Source organism: Poecilia mexicana, unplaced genomic scaffold (genome assembly GCF_051168715.1).
Source record: "Poecilia mexicana isolate PSO_F unplaced genomic scaffold, ASM5116871v1 scaffold_3, whole genome shotgun sequence".
NCBI lineage: Eukaryota > Metazoa > Chordata > Actinopteri > Cyprinodontiformes > Poeciliidae > Poecilia > Poecilia mexicana.
This window is the reverse complement of record NW_028263372.1, coordinates 37,577-59,050: the sequence shown is the minus strand read 5'-3', so window position 1 is coordinate 59,050 and position 21,474 is coordinate 37,577. Positions and strand designations below refer to the sequence as shown.

Below are 21,474 nucleotides of genomic sequence, written 5' to 3'. Positions count from 1 at the left end.
CTATTCATCCTGACGATTAGTTCATCTGATAGCTGACGAAAACCTGAGTAAAGTCAGTCTGTATTGTCAGATACCCAACCAGGAGTTTTAGTCACATAATAGGAGTGATACTCATAATTAAATTACTCAACTAAAAGTAGAAATTACAGCATAGTAAAAATATCCCTAAATGTATTTTTTTCCAACATGGAATTTGGTTCTATTTCTAGACTTTTGTTCATAGTTTTTTTATTTTTGAGGCATTGCTATGTGGGATGGTAGTTACGTCTGATCCTGGAGGCTATGCAGATAGTTTCAGGAATACTCTTTTTCTAATTGCAAGCAGCTGATTGGCTTCTGAAAAGCTTAAATAAAACCTGAACTTTGACCCCAAATCTTGTATTAAAGCAGAAAGTACGGCGGCCACTGTAAGGCTTACAGTATTCAATTATGCCGCATGAACTGATCAGTAGATTATTGTGAGGAAAAGGAAAACCTTTTAGGAGGGCACGCAAAGGTTCCCAGAGGCGATAAAATTTAGACTTCATAGAAGCAGAGCAGGACAAGAGAGAGAGAGAAGGAGAAAGTTCAGACCAACTCCTTCATTCCATCATGATGATCAAGGATCATATGGATGATATGAATTATGAGGATACTTAATTTCTGGTTGAGGGAAATAAAGAAAGTTTTACTTATTTTGAATTATGTGGAATTCTAGGAGTAATACAAATTTTCTGAAGGGTTATTAAAAATGATAAAATAGTTGAAATAGTATCCTAAGTTACCCAGCTTTCTAGCATCATGTTCATTCTCCACTCTGATACAGAGGGTACTTCCACTGTCTAGTTGTGAGTTTTCTACGTGTGCTGTTTGACTGTTCTTACTTTCTCCAGGTATCTGGTACAACCTGCTGAGGGGCCTCAGCAAGGTGGCCGTCATTGTTAATGTAAGTCTTACTTCTCTTTATCAGTGAAGTTTATGCTGCACGTTGTATTTAATTTATATAAAGCTTTCCTACGATGCATAAGATGGTTCTCATAAAAATTAATCTTGTCATGAAACTCTTTGCGGTATTTATGGAGGCTGCTCATTGAAACAGCAAAGTAGCTACAGAGCGTTTCTCTTTCCCAGGCTTTCGTCATCGCCTTCACATCTGACTTCGTCCCTCGGCTCGTCTACCAGTACACATACAGTCCTGATGGGACTATGCATGGCTTTGTCAACCACACGCTGTCATATTTCAACGTCAGTGACTTTCAGAATGGTACAGAACCAAATCCCCCTAACTTCAATGTAAAGGTCTGCAGGTAAGGTCTCACACTATCAATCTTATTTTAAACAGAAGTCCAGTTCCCCATCTCTAGTTCTTTTTAAAGGGAACCTGTGGAGGGTGTTCAGTGTTATAAAATCCTGGCTGACAGGATTACTGGGAGTAAATGACCTGATCTAACAGAAACATTCCCTGTTCCCCAGTCACTCACTTCATTAGGAGTGTAAGAGCCAAAAATGTCACTTTGTAACATTGTATATTATTGTGTATGCCATTTGCCTATTTAGATATTTTCTTAACAGTAAAATTCCATTTTAGTATGTTTTTTGTAGAAAAACGCCACCTAATGGACGTAATTGAAAATATATGAAAAGTGCTGTGTCACGTTAGTGCCGAAAGAAAATTTAATGTGGCGTGTTTAATTGAGCTCTACACAGTTTTTTGACCGTTACATGTGGAATGCTGTGCAAGATTAAAGAATCCTTTGTAATATCTGCTCAAAGAAAAGTAAAGTTCGTCGTTCGTCAGACTTTGTATGGATTTTGTAAGTACGTCTTTAATTCACTAAGAGATGCACAAGAGCATATCGTGGTACGGAGCCATCCAGGGGACATGGGGAATTTTTTTCTTTTGCGTTACCTCGCAAAACCCTATGGAAGCCCATTTCCGCCATGAAAGAAAAAAATAGAAGACCAACAAGAAGTCATAATTTCGACTTTCAAAGTCATAATTATGAGATTCAAAGTCATAATTATGAGATTCAAAGTTATAATTTCGACTTTCAAAGTCATAATTATGAGATTCAAAGTCATAATTTCGAGTTTCCAAAACAGCCAATTTTGTCAATTTTTTCCAGTAGACATGCTGTCTTGTATGAGATTTATGGAAACCCATTTCTGCCATGAAAGATAAAATAGAAGACCAAGAGGAAGTCATAATTTCGACTTTCTACGTCATAATTATGAGATTCAAAGTCATAATTATCAGATTCAAAGTCATAATTATGAGATTCAAAGTTATAATTTCGACTTTCAAAGTCATAATTATGAGATTCAAAGTCATAATTTTGACTTTCCAAAACAGCCAATTTTGTATTTTTTTTCAGTAGACATGCTGTCTTATGAGATTTATGGAAGCCCATTTTCGCCATGAAAGAAAGAATAGAAGACCAACAGGAAGTCATAATTTTGACTTTCAAATTCATACTTTTGACTTTCAAAGTAATAAATTATGAGATTGAAAGTCATAATTTCAACTTTCAGTCATAATTGAGATCCAAAGTCATAACTATGAAATTCAAAGTCATAATTTCGACTTTCAAAGTCATAATTGAGATTCAAAGTTATAATTTCTACTTTAAAAGTCATATTTATCAGATCCAAAGTAATAATTTAAACTTTCAAAGTCATAATTATGAGATTCAAAGTTATAATTATGAGATTCAAAGTCATAATTATGAGATTCAAAGTTATAATTATGAGATTCAAAGTCATAATTATGAGATTCAAAGTCATAATTTCGACTTTCAAAGTCATATTATGAGATTCAAAGTCATAATTATGAGATTCAAAGTCATAATTTTGACTTGCCAAAACAGCCAATTTTGTCATTTTTTTCAGTAGACACGCTGTCTTATATGAGATTTATGGAAGCCCTTTTTTTAAGCCCAAAAATATGGAAGTCCATTAGGACTTTCAAAAACTTTCAAAGTCCAGTCTCATAATTATGACTTTGAAAGTCGAAATTATGACTTTGAATCTCATAATTATGACTTCCTGTTGGTCTTCTATTTTTTCTTTCATGGCAGAAATGGGCTTCCATACAAACTTTTGCGTTCCCTAGGAATACTTTTGCGTTCCATCGCAAAAGGTTTTGCGTCCCCTCCTAAAAGGTTTTCCTTTTCCTCGAAATAATCTACTGATCAGTTCATGTGGCATAATTGAATACTGTAAGCCTTATGGTGGCCTCCGTACTTTCTGCTTTAATACAAGATTATGTAAGGTTTTTCCGTGTATGTTAATATCTCGTTGTGAAATATCTGATGTTTTATATCTTTTTCCTTAGTATAGAAAGGCACAACAAACCTATGATATAAACAGAAATTTTCCGCAAGTAGGAAATAAATAAATCCATCCAAACTATTTGGGCTATTTCTGAGTTATTATCGCAGGGTATTCAGTCATCTGACAGTTTTGATTGTGTCTCTGTTGTGGTCGTAGTCTGAATGGTTTAAGAGCTGCTTTCAGTGCTGTTCCTTCTTAGCCTTAACATGCAGTAAATAAATTGATTTTCAATTAGTTCTTTGCACCAAAGAGTTAATAATAATAAACACGTTTTCACCTAGGCTCTGTAAGAGCCATATGAATGAAATAAGTAATTATTGATATGACAGAACTGCACAGTTTTGACACCTGGGTGGTGGTTGTGTCTTTGTGGGTTTGACTGTCACAAAGTATGAATGGGAAGGTTACTGGCGTGCTGGCTTTGTGTGTATGAGGAAGCGGGTGAGCAGCGTGGTCAGTTCTTGCAAAGTTTGGACCATGATAATCAAAATGGAATAAATAGATAATTGTTATAGAACAAAGAAGTGGTTTGGAGTTGATTGATGCAAAGACAGATGAGATTCTCTGAGTTAACCCAGTGCGGCCCTCTACTACCTGCCGTGTTTTATAACAAGAAAACATGTACTATTAACTCTTTGGTGCAAAAAAGAAAAAAAAAACTGATTGAAAGTCAAGTTATTCGCTGCATGTTTATGTCTGTTAAGGTTGAGATGGAACTGAACATGAAAACGGCCCTTTAAACCATTCAGACAACCAGCACAAAAGAGACACAATCAAAACTGTCAGATGACTTATTACCCCGTGATAATAACTCAGAAATAGTCCAAATTAGGATGTATTTTTATTTCTTTCCTACTTATGGAAAGTTTCTGTTTATATCATAGGCTTGTTGGGCCTTTCTAACCTAAAGAAAAAGATATAAAATGTCAGATATTATACAACAAGATATTAACATACATGGAAAATCCTTACATAACCTTGTATTAAGTAGCCCATAACTTATATTGGGAGCCATTTAAATAAATCAATATTTATGAGGAAATTTATTAAGGAGTTACTGATTAAAGCTTTTTTATTTAGAACCTTATATTTTTGTAAAGGTGTAGCAGAGATTAGATCAGTGACACTGTAAAAAAATCGTATCTAAACAACATTTGAATTTTAGTTTTATTTCTCAATAGTTTCCTTACTGAGAATAACACATTTTTACATGCACTATTTTTGGTCCTGCAGCTTGAATGTGGTTTAAAAACTTTTTAAACATCAATTTCACGTTACATTTCACTGTAACTTTGCCGACCCCCCCAAAACTGGTCCTAAGAAATGTTCCTGTTTATGGTCTTCCCCAATATTGAGATGGAATTTACGCCCTTGGCTAAGTGCTAAGCTAATGAACGTCAACAAAAGAAACTGAAGCTTGTTGAACAATATAGTGGCTTTACAATGAAACTGATAAGCAGCCACTACTAGGAGTTTGAGGAATGAGATTCAGAACCTGTCAACAAATGGAAAGTCTTCCATTGCTAAGATTATTATTCAGATAAATTCAAAATGTGCTTGTTATTTTCTGATAATTTTTAACCAATATTTGTACTGATCATTTTCCCTGAAGTTTTCTTTATGTTGTTGTAGAGTGATTGTTTCTGCTTTGTTTTTCATCTTGCTGCAAGGAAAGTTTTACTATGGTGACAATAATCAAGAGATTCCAAAGCCTTTAAGCAGGGCATGAAACCTTCAGTAATTCATTGTGTGTGTTTGCTTGTGTAGGTATAAGGATTACAGAGAGCCTCCCTGGTCCAACACACCGTATGAACTGTCCAAGGAGTTCTGGGCCATTCTGGCCGTCCGCCTCGCCTTCGTTATCGTCTTCCAGGTTTGGAACACATGAATAATGCCATCAGTGCATATGCAGCAGGCTTTCAAAAAGCCACTATGCTCAGTAGTGTCATTCATATTTAATGTAAGAAAATCAAACCAGTCAATCACAAGGTGTTTACAGCTTCCAAAGAATACAGAGTGATTGAGTTGAATGTGTTAGGAAAGCCTTCTCAGGCTGTAGACTATAGGAGTCACCAGAACATTGCAGATTTCCTCATCTATTAAAATGAGCAGTGTGAGCTGAACATGATGGTGCAGAATCCACCCAGATTCCAGACTGAGATGCTTTTTAGAGGAAAAATTTTACAGTGAAAAGAAATCCAGCTAAATGATAAAAGTCAAATCTTTTTATTGGCAAATTTGACTTTTTTTTTTTTTTTACATTTCTTAAGTCTATTCTCACTATTCTTGTTGCCATGACGGCACCGTTTGGCTGCGCCTGCAACGGCTCCTGAAAACATTGAACTTATAAGGCATGAAAAGACATTTATATGGACTAATACAACAGAAAACCTCTGGCATAATAATGGCAGGGTAATATATGATCATCAGTTTATCTTAAAACTATATATATCCTGCATACTACAGACAGTGGACACTGAAATTCTGGAAACTCTGGACAGCTTAAAACTGTTATGCCAGCCAGTCCCAGTGGCCAATGAAGCAGTGAATGCCACCACTACAGAGGCGCTATGACCCTGGGGAGGACTAAGTGTAATCCTTGGAGAACGCTGCTTCCATCTATCTTGCTCGCTAATGTTCAGTCTCTGGAGAACACACTGGACTATTTAAAGCTGGGTATGACATCAAATCGTGAGATAAGTAACTCACGATTTGAGTGAGTTACTTATGGCATATTAATGTCTCAGTTAGAATTAATATGCCATAATTCTAACTGAGACATGGCTAAACTCCTTTATTTCTGATGATGCCGTCAACATTGTGGGAATGACAACATTCCGTTTGGATAGGAGCAGCGCTCTCAGTGGTAAAACCAGAGGCTACACTAATAACAGCTGGTGCATTAATGCCAAGGTGGTCTCATCTCATGGCTCCCGAGACATTGAGTTTTTGACCATAAAATGCAGACCGTTCTTCACAGCTGGGACTATTTAAGGATGCAGTTTCACCTGTGGTATTGTTCTGTGTTCTGGAAGAATAAACCATTGCTGTTTCCACCTGACTCTGCCTCGACTTTCATCTCCACTGTAAATCCAGCAACAAAAGGGCCGCCTTTTACAAGGCTCAAATACACTGGATAGAGCCTTCACAAATATTAAGGCAGTACCCTTCCTCCACCTTGGCTCATCAGACCATCTTTCTGTAATGTTAATTCCTGCATATAAGCCCCTGCTCATCAGAGGAAAACCCCTTGAGAAGCAGGTGAGAGTCTGGCCTGCAGGATCCGTGTCACCACTACAGGACTGTTTTGAATGCACAGATTGGGATGTGTTAAGGGAAGCTGCAACCGCAAACAATCACACTAATGTTGAGGAGTATGCCAAATCAGTGTCTGCGTACATCCTGAAGTGCATGGAGGATGTCTCTGTGACCAAGGTCATCACCACAAGGGCATATCAGAAACCCTGGATGACAAAGGAGGAGCGTAAGATGCTGAAGGCACAAAACTCTGCTTTTAAATTTGGGGACACAGAGATGCTCAGGTCAGCCAGAGTCAACCTAAACCGTGCCATCAGAGTTGCAAAACTTGCCTATGCTCAGAAAATTCAGCAATTTTTCAATGAATCAGCAAACACCAGGCACATGTGGCAAGGCATCAGGACAATCACAGACTACAAGGCTGCTCCTTTGTCTTGTGAGGATGGTACAGACTTTCTGGATGCACTTTGGCCGTTTTGAAGCCCTCAACGACACTGCTGTGTCGTTGACCAGGTGAACACATACTCAGATTGGAAACAGTTGATGTTCAGAGGACCTTGAGAAAACTCAACATACATAAAGCAGCAGACCCTGATAACATACAAGGTCTGGTTCTCAAGAACTGTGCTGACCACCTGGCTCACGTCCTCGCTGGCATTTTGTGAAGCTGTGCTGTCGTTCCATCCTGCTTCAAGATGGCAATCATCATTCCAGTGCCCAAAAATCCCACAATTTCATCACTGAATGACTATCACCCTGTTGCTCTCACTCCCATCATGATGAAGTGGTTTGAGAAGCTTTTGAAGGATCACATCATTTCAAAACTTCCCTCCTCTTTTGATCCGCTCCAGTTTGTCTGCCGCTCCAACCGCTGCACAGAGGATGCTGTTACCACCACATGGCACCTCAGCATGAAACACCTGGAGGAGAAGAATACTCATGTGCAAATGCTGTTTGTGTTGAATGATGAGCTGAAGTCAAGAATCATTCCCCAGCACCTGGTGAGCAAATCAGTTCCCCTTGGGCTCAACACCCCCGTATGTAACTGGCTACAGGCTTTCCTCACAGACAGACCCCAGTTTTGAGGGTTGGGAAAAATACTTCAAGGTTATCTCCCTCAGCACTGGTTCCTCCAGGGATCCTACTGCTCTTCACCCAGATGACCTATTAGGAACCATATCATTAAGTATGCAGACAATACAACAGTGGTGGGTCTCGGGGACAACAACGAACTGGCCTACAGAGAGGAGGAGACGCATCTGGGGGCTGATGTGATGCAAACCATCTAATCCTGAATATCAATAAAACAAAATAAACTGTTGTTGATTTCAGGAAAAATCAATCAAGTCACACACCCCTCCTTATCAATGATGCTGCAGTGGAGCAGATCAAGAACATTAAATTTCTGGGGATACAGTTTGGAGCATCTAACACCTCTGACTGGCAACATGTAGAGAGGGTGCTGAGGGGAGCTGAGAAAATTATTAAACATTAATATAAAAACTTTGGTGTGTCTGCAACAGTCTCAGAGAAAAGCCCATCAGAGGGTCATCAGGTCAGCCAGTCTAACTCTTCAGAAAAACTCGACAACTCCTGGAGAATCATTAAAGGTCTCATCTCACTATCCAAACAAGTGGACTTCACTAAGGACATCATAGTGACTTAGAACATATTTGCTAAAATGTTCATTTCAGAACTTTAACATTGACTTTATTTGTTCTGCATGTAGTCTGTGGCAACTTTAATATTGGGTCTCTCTAAGACAGCCTGAAATATCTTTAGTGTTGTAAATGTGTTGTGTCTGTGTTCATGCAGAACGTGGTTATGCTCATGAGCGACTTTGTGGACTGGCTCATCCCGGACATCCCCAAGGACATCAGCTTCCAGATCCACAAGGAGAAGCTCCTCATGTTGGACCATTTTATGAAAGAAGAGGGGAGAAGGCGAGACAACCACAACCATGACGGCTACACCAGCCCCTCGTCGGGTAGTGCCAGCCCCCATTCACGCCCCACTTTCCATGCTAGAGCTGGCTGGTAACGTTTCACCAAGTCCTTAACGCATGGCTTCCTTTTTATGATCAGCAAGGCTTCTGCTCCATTTCCATTGATTGGGAATTTTAAAATATCCCTGATGTGTTCCTGTCAGAATTCTGTCCCTGGATTGTTTCCAAGAATTTTCCATTTTAGGTGTTATTCATATCACATCCTCAGTCACTGACCACGAACTCTGTAAATGGTGTTCTGTCGCCGATGCACAAATCTGCCAAACTTATTCATTAGATGATTACATCTAATGAATAAGTTTAAGAGGAAGAAGCCATTAGGGGTCGCTGCGGGACCAAGTTCAGGTTTACTCTGAGGAAGCCGTGCCACCCCTGCCATGGGACCAACTCCTTTCATTTTGAAGACAATCTGAAACTCCGTCCAAACGATTATCAGCTTTTTCCTTATCTTATTTCTGGGGACTGGTTCCAAAGGAGATATACTGTTATGTGTCCAACTTCTTTGTTGCACACATATGCACAAACACAGGTATTTTATTGACTTACTTTTTAAAATATGCAGCATGGATAGGCACATGTACATTGATTTCAGAATTAGAAGCTGGTATAAAATGGCTTTTGGCATCTTTTCTTTCAATAATCACTCATATGTTACAGCAGAGATTCCCAAACTGTGGGGCGCATCCCCTAGGGTGTTGCCGTGCCATTGCAGGGGGGGTGCGGGAAGCCGTCTGGATGAAAAGAAAACAAAAAAAAAATGAACAGTGTATGCACTGGGTTTTTACCTTAGAATGGCCAACTCTCTGTTATTCCTGTCAATTTGATACAATAGGGGCTTCCGCACTTCCCTTATCTGTCACTTTAATCAGCAGTTAAAACTGTTTAATCCGTTGTCAACATGTCGTAACCTGTTTTTCCTAGCAGCCCACGCAACATGAGCCCTACTACGCTCACGCTGGGTTTACACCTGTGCGGCAGTGAAGGAGACCTGCTGCTGCTGTGCAGAGCTACGCAGGAGTGTGTTAGAATCAAAGCAGTAAACCAGCAAAACGCAAAGAACTTTTCACAGTTTTTCCCCCAAACTAACAGACTGTTGAGTCATGCTGTTGGATGTAGGTAAAGTTAGCTAAAAGATGACTAGCTAGCTAATATCAATACAGCACCTTAAGCTTGTTAACAAGTAGCGTAGGCTACTGGTGGTGTTGTCTATGTTCAGCTATGATTCATTTTGCCCCCCAAACAGTTGTTCATCTGGAGCTGGGGCAGAGTATAACAGGGAGTCTCTAAGAATCCATCCCCAACCCCAGTGGTTCCCAAACTTTTTCTTCTGCGCCCCCCCAGTGGTTTCCAAACATTTTCTGCGCCCCCCCCCCCTATGGATTACAAATGGCTGTATGGTTGAAACGACGCGTGTGAGGGGGTGGGGGGGAGGAAATCGACTTTTTTGGGGGCAAAATGAATGTACGTAGCTGAAAATAGACACCAACATCGGTAGCCTACAGGCTACTTGTTAAGCTTAAGTTTCTGTATTGATATTAGCTAGTCATCTTTTAGCTAACATTACCTGCATCCAGCAGCTTTACTCAACTCAGTCGGTTAGTTTGGAGGGAAAAACTGTGAAAAGTTCTTTGCATTTTGCTGGTTTGCTGCCGTGATTCTAACACAAACCTACGTAGCTCCGCACAGCAGCAGCAGGTCTCCTTCACAGGTGTAAACTCAGCGTGAGCGTCGTAGCGCTCATGTTGCGTTTAAAGGCGGCTCGGAAAAACAGGGTACAACATGTTAACAACGGATTAAACAGTTTTAACTGCTGATAAAAGTGACAGAGGACACAAATATGGGAAGTGTGGAAGCCTCTACTGTATCAAATTGACATAGGAATAACAGAGAGTTGGCCATTCTAAGGTAAAAACCCAGCGCATACAGTGTTCATGTTTTGTTTAGTTTTTTCATCCAGACGGCTTCCCGCGCCCCCCCTGCAATGACACGGCGCCCCACCTAGGGGGCACGCCCCACAGTTTGGGAACCTCTGCCCCACCCCCTTTGCTCACACACATAGTTCAACCAGACAGCTATTTGTAAGCCATAGGGGGGGCGCCAGAAATAGTTTGGAAACCAGTGGGGGGGCCCAGGAGAAAAGTTTGGGAACCCTGTGTTACAGTAACATGTCTGTGCTGTTGGGCTTCAAGTGTAGCTGTAGATTTTATGTACCAGGAGAAAGGGAACTATCAATACTGAGGTAGTTGTGAATAGTTTTAATGCCTGATTAACTTTAGTCTGTAGAGAGCAACCAGTTTATAATTAGTGTTTTTAACATTTATCATAAACATTTTAGCAGACAGTCATACGGTTTGTATGATGCATCATTAATATTCTGCTTGTTTGTGATTGTTTTGACTTTAGGACCTTTAAGGTTGCTATCTTTGGTTGTATATTTTCAGACAGAAGAAATAATATCGGAAGTTAGTCAAGAGTTTTCTCTATTTAAGATTCAGACTTTGTAGAAATCAATAAAAGCAAAACAAAAACAAGCTTCTCCAAAGACTAAACACACTCACATGAGATGGCTGTGTTTTATGGTTAATTTCTTACCTTCAACATTAAAAGACATTGATTGAAAATAAAATTATGGAATAACTGGATATTGGGGGGGAGGACAAAAAAAAACACTATTAACTTTTGTTTTAGATTTAAAATTGTTACAACGGATTTTCCATTTGTTCACCTTAAAGACTTTTGTAGCATAAAGTTTTCATAATAAACAGGAAGTGCAACAGCCATAAAATAGAATCCATCTTTAACTGCAGAAAACTGGAATTTCAACTGAAAAACATCTGAGTGTTTTGAAGCTTAAAATTCTTAATGTATCTGAAATGGTGTTAAAATTATATTTGGCTATGTGATGATATTAAACTTGTGTGTATAGTAAACCAATATTATACATAACCAAAAAGTTGATTGTACCATAAAAATATTGTGCTGTTTCAACTCTTCTTAGCCGCTTTCCGATGGCCTTCAGTCTGAACGCAAAGCAAGGATCACCAGAACTAACTCTGCCTTATAATCTACAAGCTGGGATTGAAATAGTTACCAGATTAATTTATTGTCTGCCTATCCAATATGCTGCTGTATACCAGTGAAACCTGATGAAGCAGGGCTTTTTCATAATTATCTTGCCTTATTTTTTGATTTCACTATACTCTGCATCCTTTTACCTGTCCTTTCTCAAAGACTGAACAGTTTTGTGTTTTTCTATCTGCTAAAGCAAAATGTGGGAGTAACTGGAAATTGCATTGAAGAGTGGAAGTGGACAGTCAGACCAATCTAACTGAGGGATTCAACCAGTTCTTATTTCAGCTCCCACCACAGACTGATGAAATGTATTCTTTTTTTTTATCAAGTTATGTAAAATGCATTTGAAATAGAATGTTGTCTTTTTGGTTAGATTAACATGGCATTCCACATATTAAAGGGACCAATGACATAAACTTATTCTTCTCACTTGGTGTTAACATTCAAGAAGAAACCATCAGATGAAGTTGTTACATTGTGACAATTTTCAAACATATGGTCAGAAGAGATGTTCCAGCTTTTTTAATGAAATATTCTTCCTGTCTTTTTCCTACATGTTATAGATGCAGGAACAGTATTTAAGAGCCTCGTTAAGCACAAGTGCTTCTGGTCAGATTCAACCCCACTCTCAATCCATGTCCTTTTCCTTGTCTCTCACTGGTTGTATTGAACAGTTGTGAAATGATTGTCTGTTTGGTGTGTGCCGAAGCTCTTTTTCAACAGGGATAAGTGTGTCTGCATGTGAAACCAACAACTTAGTCTCTTGTATTGTCTTTCTTGTTTGGTCATATTTAGGATGTGCAAATAAACCATGGTTGAATTGCCAATGTTGAGATTTGTGTGGGGGGGGTTGTTTTGTTTTTCCTGATTGTGGTTTTATTCAAATGATCAATTGTATTTTCTTGGAATTTATATAGTTAAACATTTTCATAAACAGTTTTGAAAAAAGTGGTACACAACTCTGACAGGCGAGTTTTCATGATGGCAATAAGGCCTTTTAACCTCCAAGGTTTTGAAGCTGAACACTAAATGGTCAGAGTCCCAGGTGGATGTAACATCATACTGTGGATTATCATCACTGTACCTCTGGGTTTCTGCAGAAATGCTTCAGAAGTTATCATGCTCATTCAAGTGTTTGGTTGTCTGTTTCAGTAGCAGATGCTGGTCTACTATTGTTGAACACAAAGAACCATGGTAATCGCTTCCCCTTGGGACCAATTTCTATTCCTCAGTCCCTAAATGTAGCGTAAAGTGGTTTCAAATATAAAATTATCAATGTTTATACATGTTGCTATATTTATAAAAGTCTGAAAATTAAATATGCTAAATTAGTTTAAGAATGACGGACAAAAGAAACGTAATTATATTCTGACTTTTGGGAATTAAACTGGATCTGATACAATGGAGTGAGGGTAGCATCTTGACAGATATTCATCTTATCCATTTAGTAACTAAACATAAGTAATAAAGTAATATATATTCTCACTTCCATTCAGGGCCCAGGAGTCCAGTTTCCAAGGTGTCGGTGTGCTAACAGTCTACATTGTTGCTAATTTATATCGTCTTCCCAGGTGAAAAAAAGAGTACACTTTAGTATATTTCAAACCAGTGACGTGCGGTCAGGGGAGGCAGGTGAGGCAGAGCCTCACCTGTCATCATGGAAAAATAATAATAAAACCATTAATATTGCTATTTTCACCCTGTGGTTTGTACTATAAAGTATTTATTTTTTACTTAGCTTAACCAATTCTGATTATTTTTGTCTTCAAAATCGCTGGATTTTCGCATTTTCCCATTCAAATGCTCAGAAGCGAAGCCGGTGAGGCAGCAGCAAGCTGAACCTCACCTAGGATTGCGCAACCTCTCGCTAACTGCACTGTCTGCCATTCTATGTGAGCATGTTCGTCCTGTCCGTACGCCAGCAATAAAATGGCTAAAAAACATTTAATATATGGACTGATTTTCCATAATTTCGCTTATGTATATAATGTACAGTGTCTTTTTGTCACCAACTGTGTTTGCAAAGCGTTTTGTGTGCGGAGGAGGGATCAGAAACAGCAGAGAACAGATTCTAGGTGAGGCAGGCAGTTCTCTTGCCTCATGGCAGGGGGCGCTCATGATCCCAGATATTGCGACTGCACAACTGTAGAGTAAGACACAGTGAGTTAGCCATGGAGCTAGCCATACAGTAAATAAGTAAAGTACAGCGATATATTTGTTTTCTCCTCCCTTTCGACGTAAACATGAAAGACTACATTTCTACACTTAAACAGTTTTCTAAAGTGGATTTTCAATTGAAGCAGGAGATAACTAAAGGAAGACCAACACTGGAGCTGAAAGTTTTGCTTCGAGACAGTTTGATGATTCTCAAACGGAGTAGAAAAGACATTCCGAAGATAGACTTGGCTTTGGATGAACGGATATTTTTGTGCAGAATTAGCGGTGCATGGATTTCATTGATAGATAAAGGTAAGACAGCAATATGAAATGTGCGTTTTGTGAGCAGTTTGTATGTCTAAATAATTCAGTAAAGTAGAAGCGGTAGCTAATCTACCACAGCAATTATTCATTAATTAAACATTAAGCCTAAAACGTACTACAACAGACTAAATGTTCTGTTCTGTGTGCAAAATTCTTGAATGTTTTTTGGTGTTAAATCCTAAAACATGAAGTGGCATTGTTGTCAGTTGCTATGGCAACGAGTCTGCGTAGCTTGGCGAATACAGATCACTTTGCTGTGGATCATAGCACGAAATCAATACCTACATTTCTAAGTTTCACTGAGTTAACGCGGCTATGGATGACATGTAAAAGGTTAGTCTTTTTGCCCTCCAGCGTTGTATGCATGCGCGAAATTTCCGTATGTAAATTAACATGCATGGTGTCTAAGTCATAAGTCAGTGCCTCACCAACAATGAACCTCACCGCACGTCACTGTTTCAAACATACTTACATTTGTGAAAGTACATTTTAAGTATACTTTAAGTGAACAAAATATATATTTGCCCAAGTGTAAATATACACTTGCTCAAGTATATTTAAAATATATTTTGTGTATATTTTAAAATATATGCTCAAAATAGAATTTTTGGCAACACTTTATTTGAAGGGGTGTGAATAAGACTGTCATGACACTTTCATAAACATGACATAACATGTCATGAACATGAATAAGCCTTCATGAATATTTGACTGTTGTCATAAAGCGTCATTCGGTAAATTATGACACTTTTAATACAAAGTTGACATTATTCAAAATGTCTTTGTTATGACAACTTGACATTAACCAAGAAAACATTACTGTTTAAACTTTACCTTTAATAACAAAGTTACCTAATTTTTAAAGTGCAATCAGTAATACATTTATAACAAATTTATATCAGTAATGATTTCTTGGTTAATGTCAAGTTGTCATAACAACGACATTTTGAATCATGTCAACTTTGTATTAAAAGTGTCATAATTTACCGAATGACGCTTTATGACAACAGTCATAAATATTCATGAAGGCTTATTCATGTTCACGACAGGTGTTTATGACAGTGTTATGTCAGTCTTATTCACCCCCTTCAAATAAAATGTTACCGAATTTTTTTAAAATTCACTTAACACTACTTTAAATTATTAATTTCAGTATGTTTTAAATTAGAGGTGTGCCGATCGATCGGTCACCGATCATAATCGGGCCGATTTTCGTGAAAAAGTGCATGATCGGTGATCGGCGATCATTGTCTCTTTTACCGATACCGATCACCTGCTTCTCATTTCGCAGCCTGCTTGTGCAGCTGGTCTCCTCTTTCCTTCATTCTGCGCAAACGCGCAACAACAAATCCTAAGCGATGTGGAACTATAACGCACTGAGTGAATGGGGAAGTTTGCATGTTGTGGGGAAAATTGAAGTACGTCAAAAATGCATCAACACAACGAAGCTAATACGACATAAAAACAGTGCCATACTTGACGGAGTTTGGCTACATCGAGGCTCACTACATGGGTGAACCCCATTGAGATCCAGATCTCATTTTCAAGAGGGACCTGGGCGGAAGTCTGCAACAAGCAGCAACCTGATTACAAAATAAAACTAATTAAGTATCTTTTTTACTTACTTTTTATACTTTTTAAGTACCTAAAAAGTATGCCTTTTTACGTGCCTTAATCTTTTACTACTTTTGTTAAAATTGCAAAGAATAAAAAAGTGATAATCATGATGTAATGTTTAAGAAAGTACCTAACCCAATCCATTTTCAGATGCATGATGTAAGCTCTATAATCAACGGCATTAGCTCCAGTTCACACTCGACTACATCATGATAATAGTCGAGTCGATGTCGACTAGTCGCGTTGACGTCATAGTGACGTAAGCGCAAAAACCCTTCACAACTACTTGGAGGCTTTATAAGCTATTTTCACGGCAAATATTGACACCCTCTTCCCTTCTCCCGCTTTTACTAAGTCTATTATACAGAATTAAAAGAGCAATAAACAGATCATTCTTCGTGAGCAGCGGAGAAAAGTTCGTTGCACAAAGTCGGGTCTGACTTTTTTTTTTTTTTTTTCAAACACCGGCTGATGCTGATTATCTCTGTATAGCTACGCGTATAGGAGTCAAATTATTACACTGACCACAATGGTGCTTTTGGAACATCACAAACTAAACTTATTATGAACGGATCCCGTTTGGTTACAGCTGAATTCAACGGAGCCTCCTGCTGCTCCTCCGCGCAACAGGACGCTCTGCTGACTTAGCAGCGGCTCTCTGAACCGACATGCAGACGGCGGCAGAGAACCAAGTGCAGATGATTATGACCAATTTAAAAATGATGTTGATGACGTAATAAGTCATCAACACATTGGAAGACAGCGCTTCCAATGTGCGCTCTGTAAAGTCTAGAACAGGCTCTCAGGTGTCCCGTAGTCACGGAGCAGAGGCCGAGAGAGCAGCGCTGCTGGAGCGGGCTGCTGCGCTCAAGAAGAAACATCAGCTGGAAGTGCTGGAGGGAGAGACAGCAGGCGCAAATCGTGACACCGCACCTACTAATGGCACTTCCGGTGTGCCACTGCTTTCGGGACTAGCTGCCAGTGTTGTCACTGACTTCGGCTGACTTCGGCTGACCTCGGCACCTCGTACTGGCACTTCCGCTGACACCTGCCATTAGTGCCACTGTTTTCGGGGCTAGCCGTTACGTCAATCCGCGTTTCCCCATCAGATATGGTTCCCCCTTCGTCTTCTTGCCGCTCCGCCCCGCCCACGCGGCAAAATAGGCGCGTGCTCGTGATGAGCACTGAGAAAGCACGCGCGTAGCAAGCACGCGCTTGTTCGGCGCGCTTGTCTGAGGAACTACGGACACCGTGAAAGCTCAAACAACATGTTTCGGCAAAGTTGTCCCACTTTCTTCACGTTTTTGCGCGAAACTAATAGTAATAATACTAATAATTATAATAAATATATATGTTATACATATTATAATTATAATAAATAATATATATTTTATACATATATTATAATTATAATACATAATATATGTTATAGTTATAATTATAATATATATATATTGTATATATTATAATTATAATATGTTGTATATATTATAATTATATGTTGTATATATTATAATTATAATATATATGTTGTATATATAATTATAATAGATAGATAGATAGCATAGTGCTATATGAATTAAAAACAGGGCAATGCAATTTAATGCTCAATATTACCCATCAGATACCGTTTCCCCTGTTTTAAAGTGGGGGAACGCTATCTGATGGCCATAAATCTCCCATCAGATACCGTTTCCCCTGTTTTAAAGTGGGGGAACGCTATCTGATGGCCATAAATCTCCCATCAGATACCGTTTCCCCTGTTTTAAAGTGGGGGAACGCTATCTGATGGCCATAAATCTCCCATCAGATACCGTTTCCCCTGTTTTAAAGTGGGGGAAACAGTATGTGATGGGTGAAAGATGGCCATCAGATAGCGTTCCCCCACTGTAAAACAGGGGGAACGGTATCTGATGGGTGAAATATGGCCATCACATAGGGGAAACGGTATGTGATGGGAGATTTATGGCCATCAGATTGCGTTCCCCCACTTTAAAACACGGGAAACGGTATCTGATGGGAGATTTATGGCCATCAGATAGCGTTCCCCCACTTTAAAACAGGGGAAACGGTATGTGATGGCCACATTTCACCCATCAGATAGCGTTCCCCCTGTTTTACAGTGGGGGAACGGTATCTGATGGCCACATTTCACCCATCAGATAGCGTTCCCCCTATGTTAAAATCACCCATCAGATAGCATTCCCCTTGTTTTACAGTGGGGAAACAGTATCTGATGGAGACATTTCACCCATCGGATAGTGTTCCCCCTGTTTTACAGTGGGGAAACGCTATCTGATGGGTGATTTTAACATAGGGGGAACGCTATCTGATGGGTGAAATGTGGCCATCAGATAGTGTTCCCCACTGTAAAACAAGGGGAACGTTATCTGATGGGTAATATTGAGCATCAAAATGCATTGCCCTGTTTTTATTATATATAAATGCTCAACATATATTTAAATTTAAAATAATTATAATATATACGTTTTGTATTATTATTATTACTCTTCTTCTTCTTATATTATTATATTATTATTATTAGTTTCCCGCAAAACGTGAAAAAAGTGTGACAACTTTGCCGAAACATGTTGTTTGAGCTTTCACGGTGTCCGTAGTTCCTCAGACAAGCGCGCCGAACAAGCGCGTGCTTGTCACGCGTGTGCTTTCTCAGTGCTCCTCACAAGCACGCGCGTATTTTGCCGCCTAGGCGGTGCGGAGCGGCAAGAAAACTCAGGGGGAACCGTATCTGATGGGGAAACGCGGATTGACGTAACACCGTAAGTGTTGCCACTGGCTTCGGAAAATGGACTACATATCCCATGATGCTTTATTACTAGTCGAAGAAGAACTTGAAGACAGACGAAGAAGAAAGAATTTAAGAGTTTTTTTTTCGCAGAAAGACTTATGTCAGCTGAATTCCTACACTTTTTCGTATATCATTATGTATGATTCGTTCATCCTATTTATTCACTAAAGTTCATCTGAATAATCCAGACGACTCCTTCCGTCTTTGAATTAATCAAATACACAGCAGGTATCAGGGATGCCATTGGTTTCAGCACCTTTGTAACAGCTGAGTCTGGCTTCCACTAGAGCTGCTGTTGTCCAGGATGTTTCAGAGCTGTCGCAACTGGTGCCGATGTTTTGGGGGATGGCAATGACAGTTTTTGGAAAACGTGTTACTTATATTGCCTGTTTATAAATTTTTATTTCAATGGTAATTGTATTGGTTAATTATCCTTGAATATTTTTGACTTAATTTAATTGAAGGAAGATGGCCAAAGTAATTGAATCTTCCACTGTCACTATTACAGTGGAACCTGTTGAACCCCGTTGGGTTGCCAGATAGGGCTTTGGCCAAGATGGAAATATGTAGTAGTTGTGTAAAACGTATATTGTAGAAATTAATAAAGTTTGAAAAATAATTTTTAAGGGAAATGATTATAATTTCTCATGGATGAATAATAAGTTATTTGATCCTGATGTAGTAAATTCACACGTTGACTAAACATGAATTTTACAGTAGACTTCAAATGATTTCAGAGAGGGATTTTATAATACACAAATATTTTAGTTCTTGGCTATTGAAAACTTAAATCATATGCTATTGCTGTTTAAAGTATTTACATACAGTGGCTAATAAATATTGACAAATCAATTACTATGCATATACTTTGTGACATAAACTTTAAAAAATGTTGAAACATATCTGCCAAATAAAATAATATGTAAACAGCACAATTTTCTTTGAAAAATCATTTGCATCTTAAGTATAACCCAAAGTAATTTTTGTTTCCAAAAATATGTAACAATCTTGTTCTTAATGCTGCTTAAGATTCACACATTGTCAAAGTTTTTGAGGTGTACATACTTTGTGTTTTGACTTATCAATATTCAATATTAGTGTAAAAAATTTGAAGGTGGTTTAACATGAAAGTGAAAGTCCTCCTGCTGCCTTGAAAATGCTGTTGAAATGCATTTTGTAGCTCAGATTTTAGTCATTCTCTCATCTTTGAATAAGAAAACTTTGAAGACAATGAACAGAACCAGAAACAAACACAGAGAAGCAACCTTCATGTATTCCACACAAATCTGTAATGTACTTGACAAATAATGAAAAATAGCAGAGATTAAATTTATTAAATAATAAGTAATAACTCTTTAAAACTGGTTAACAGGCATTTTTGGAAAATTATGTTAACATGTTCTTTGAAAAATTGCATTATCTTAAATAAAACACTGAAAGTTATAGTGGCTGCCTGGTCTATTCAGGTAATAGACCAGGCAGCCACTATAACTTATGACATCCTGTGAACTGTCATGGAACCATGCTGAACATAATGTCACTCTGGAATTGTCAATATCTCATGTTGCCACTGTCACTAATATTAACTAATAAGTCAATATTAGTGAACTTACCCAGTTTAATAATCAATAGCATTATATTAAGGTCATTGTATGAAAATAATTATAATCCGGAACTGACAGGAGCTTGTCAGCACTGACATAACATGGCGACCGAGTGTCAGTTGTAGTGGTAGGTACCTAGTGGTAGCTATTACCAGCTGTCGTAGAAGAGGTCCCATCTGACATGGATTCAGTGCAGGAGTTGTCTTTCTCTGTTAAGTCTGAACACCGGCTGTATATTTAAATATGTATGAGAATTATGTTTTAATTAAGATATATTTTATTTCTATTTGTTTGAACTAAAGTTATTCATATGCTACATTCTATCTGAAACAGATAGAGAATGAGGTTAGCAGCCTGTGGCACCCATGGCCACCTTACATGTGCCTCCTTACCCAGTGGTAAGGTGGCACAAGTGACACCTTATGGCAGCTGTCAACATGTTTTCACTGAGGCTCTTTATTGGAAACTGAAATTTGAGACTGTATAAAAAATAGACCAGGGCATATTTGCTTTTTTGAGGGAACAAAACGCTTAAGAGGAAATGCAATACGTTGTGCCAGATCCACTGTTGTTTTCATTAATTATAAATTCATTCATATTAAATCTGACACAGAAGCTGTCACCAAAGAATATTCTATTCCTATTCTATTGTTTTTTCCCACAAAGCATATTTAAATATGCTTAACTATGTATAATACAATTTAAAAAAAACTTTAAAATGACATTTTTATAAATATAGCTGTTTGTATAAGGTTTCCAGTAACAAAACAGCATGTTATGAAAGATTAAATGCGCAAATACGTCATTGTGCCTGTCCAACGTATAACGCTGAGTGGAGCGGTCGACCGCTCTAAAATGGCCGCCCTAAATCTCATCAGCGAAAATAGGCCAGAGCGGTCCATGAGGCGTGGGAGGTGCCAGTATGAGGTAGCGGCAACCCTTGGAAGGTGCCGAAGTCAGTGACAACACTGACCGCTAGTCCCGAAAACAGTGGCACTTGTGGCAGGTGTCAGCGGAAGTGCCAGTACGAGGTGCCGAGGTCAGCCGAAGTCAGTGGCAGCACTGGCAGCTAGTCCCGAAAGCAGTGGCACTTGTGGCAGGTGTCAGCGGAAGTGCCAGTATGAAGTGCCGAGGTCAGCCGAAGTCAGTGGCAGCACTGGCAGCTAGTCCTGAAAGCAGTGGCACTTGTGGCAGGTGTCAGCGGAAGTGCCAGTACGAAGTGCCGAGGTCAGCCGAAGTCAGCCGAAGTCAGTGACAACACTGGCAGCTAGTCCCGAAAGCAGTGGCACTTGTGGCAGGTGTCACACCTGCCACCG

At 38.9% G+C, this 21,474-nt stretch overlaps 1 protein-coding gene across 4 annotated transcripts in view; it reads left to right on the top strand.

Moving 5' to 3' along the window:
- LOC106909642 (anoctamin-1-like) overlaps positions 1–12,474 on the top strand; it is a 97,484-nt gene extending 85,010 nt beyond the window's left edge. For all 4 annotated transcript variants that reach the window (XM_088004002.1, XM_088004001.1, XM_088003999.1 and 1 more), the window contains 4 exons: positions 873–925; positions 1,111–1,286; positions 5,080–5,185; positions 8,386–12,474. In XM_088004002.1, the coding sequence (XP_087860128.1) occupies positions 873–925; positions 1,111–1,286; positions 5,080–5,185; positions 8,386–8,610 (560 nt within the window). In that variant the 3' untranslated portion in view covers positions 8,611–12,474. The remainder of the gene's footprint in view (positions 1–872; positions 926–1,110; positions 1,287–5,079; positions 5,186–8,385) is intronic.
- The last annotated feature ends 9,000 nt before the right edge of the window (positions 12,475–21,474 follow it).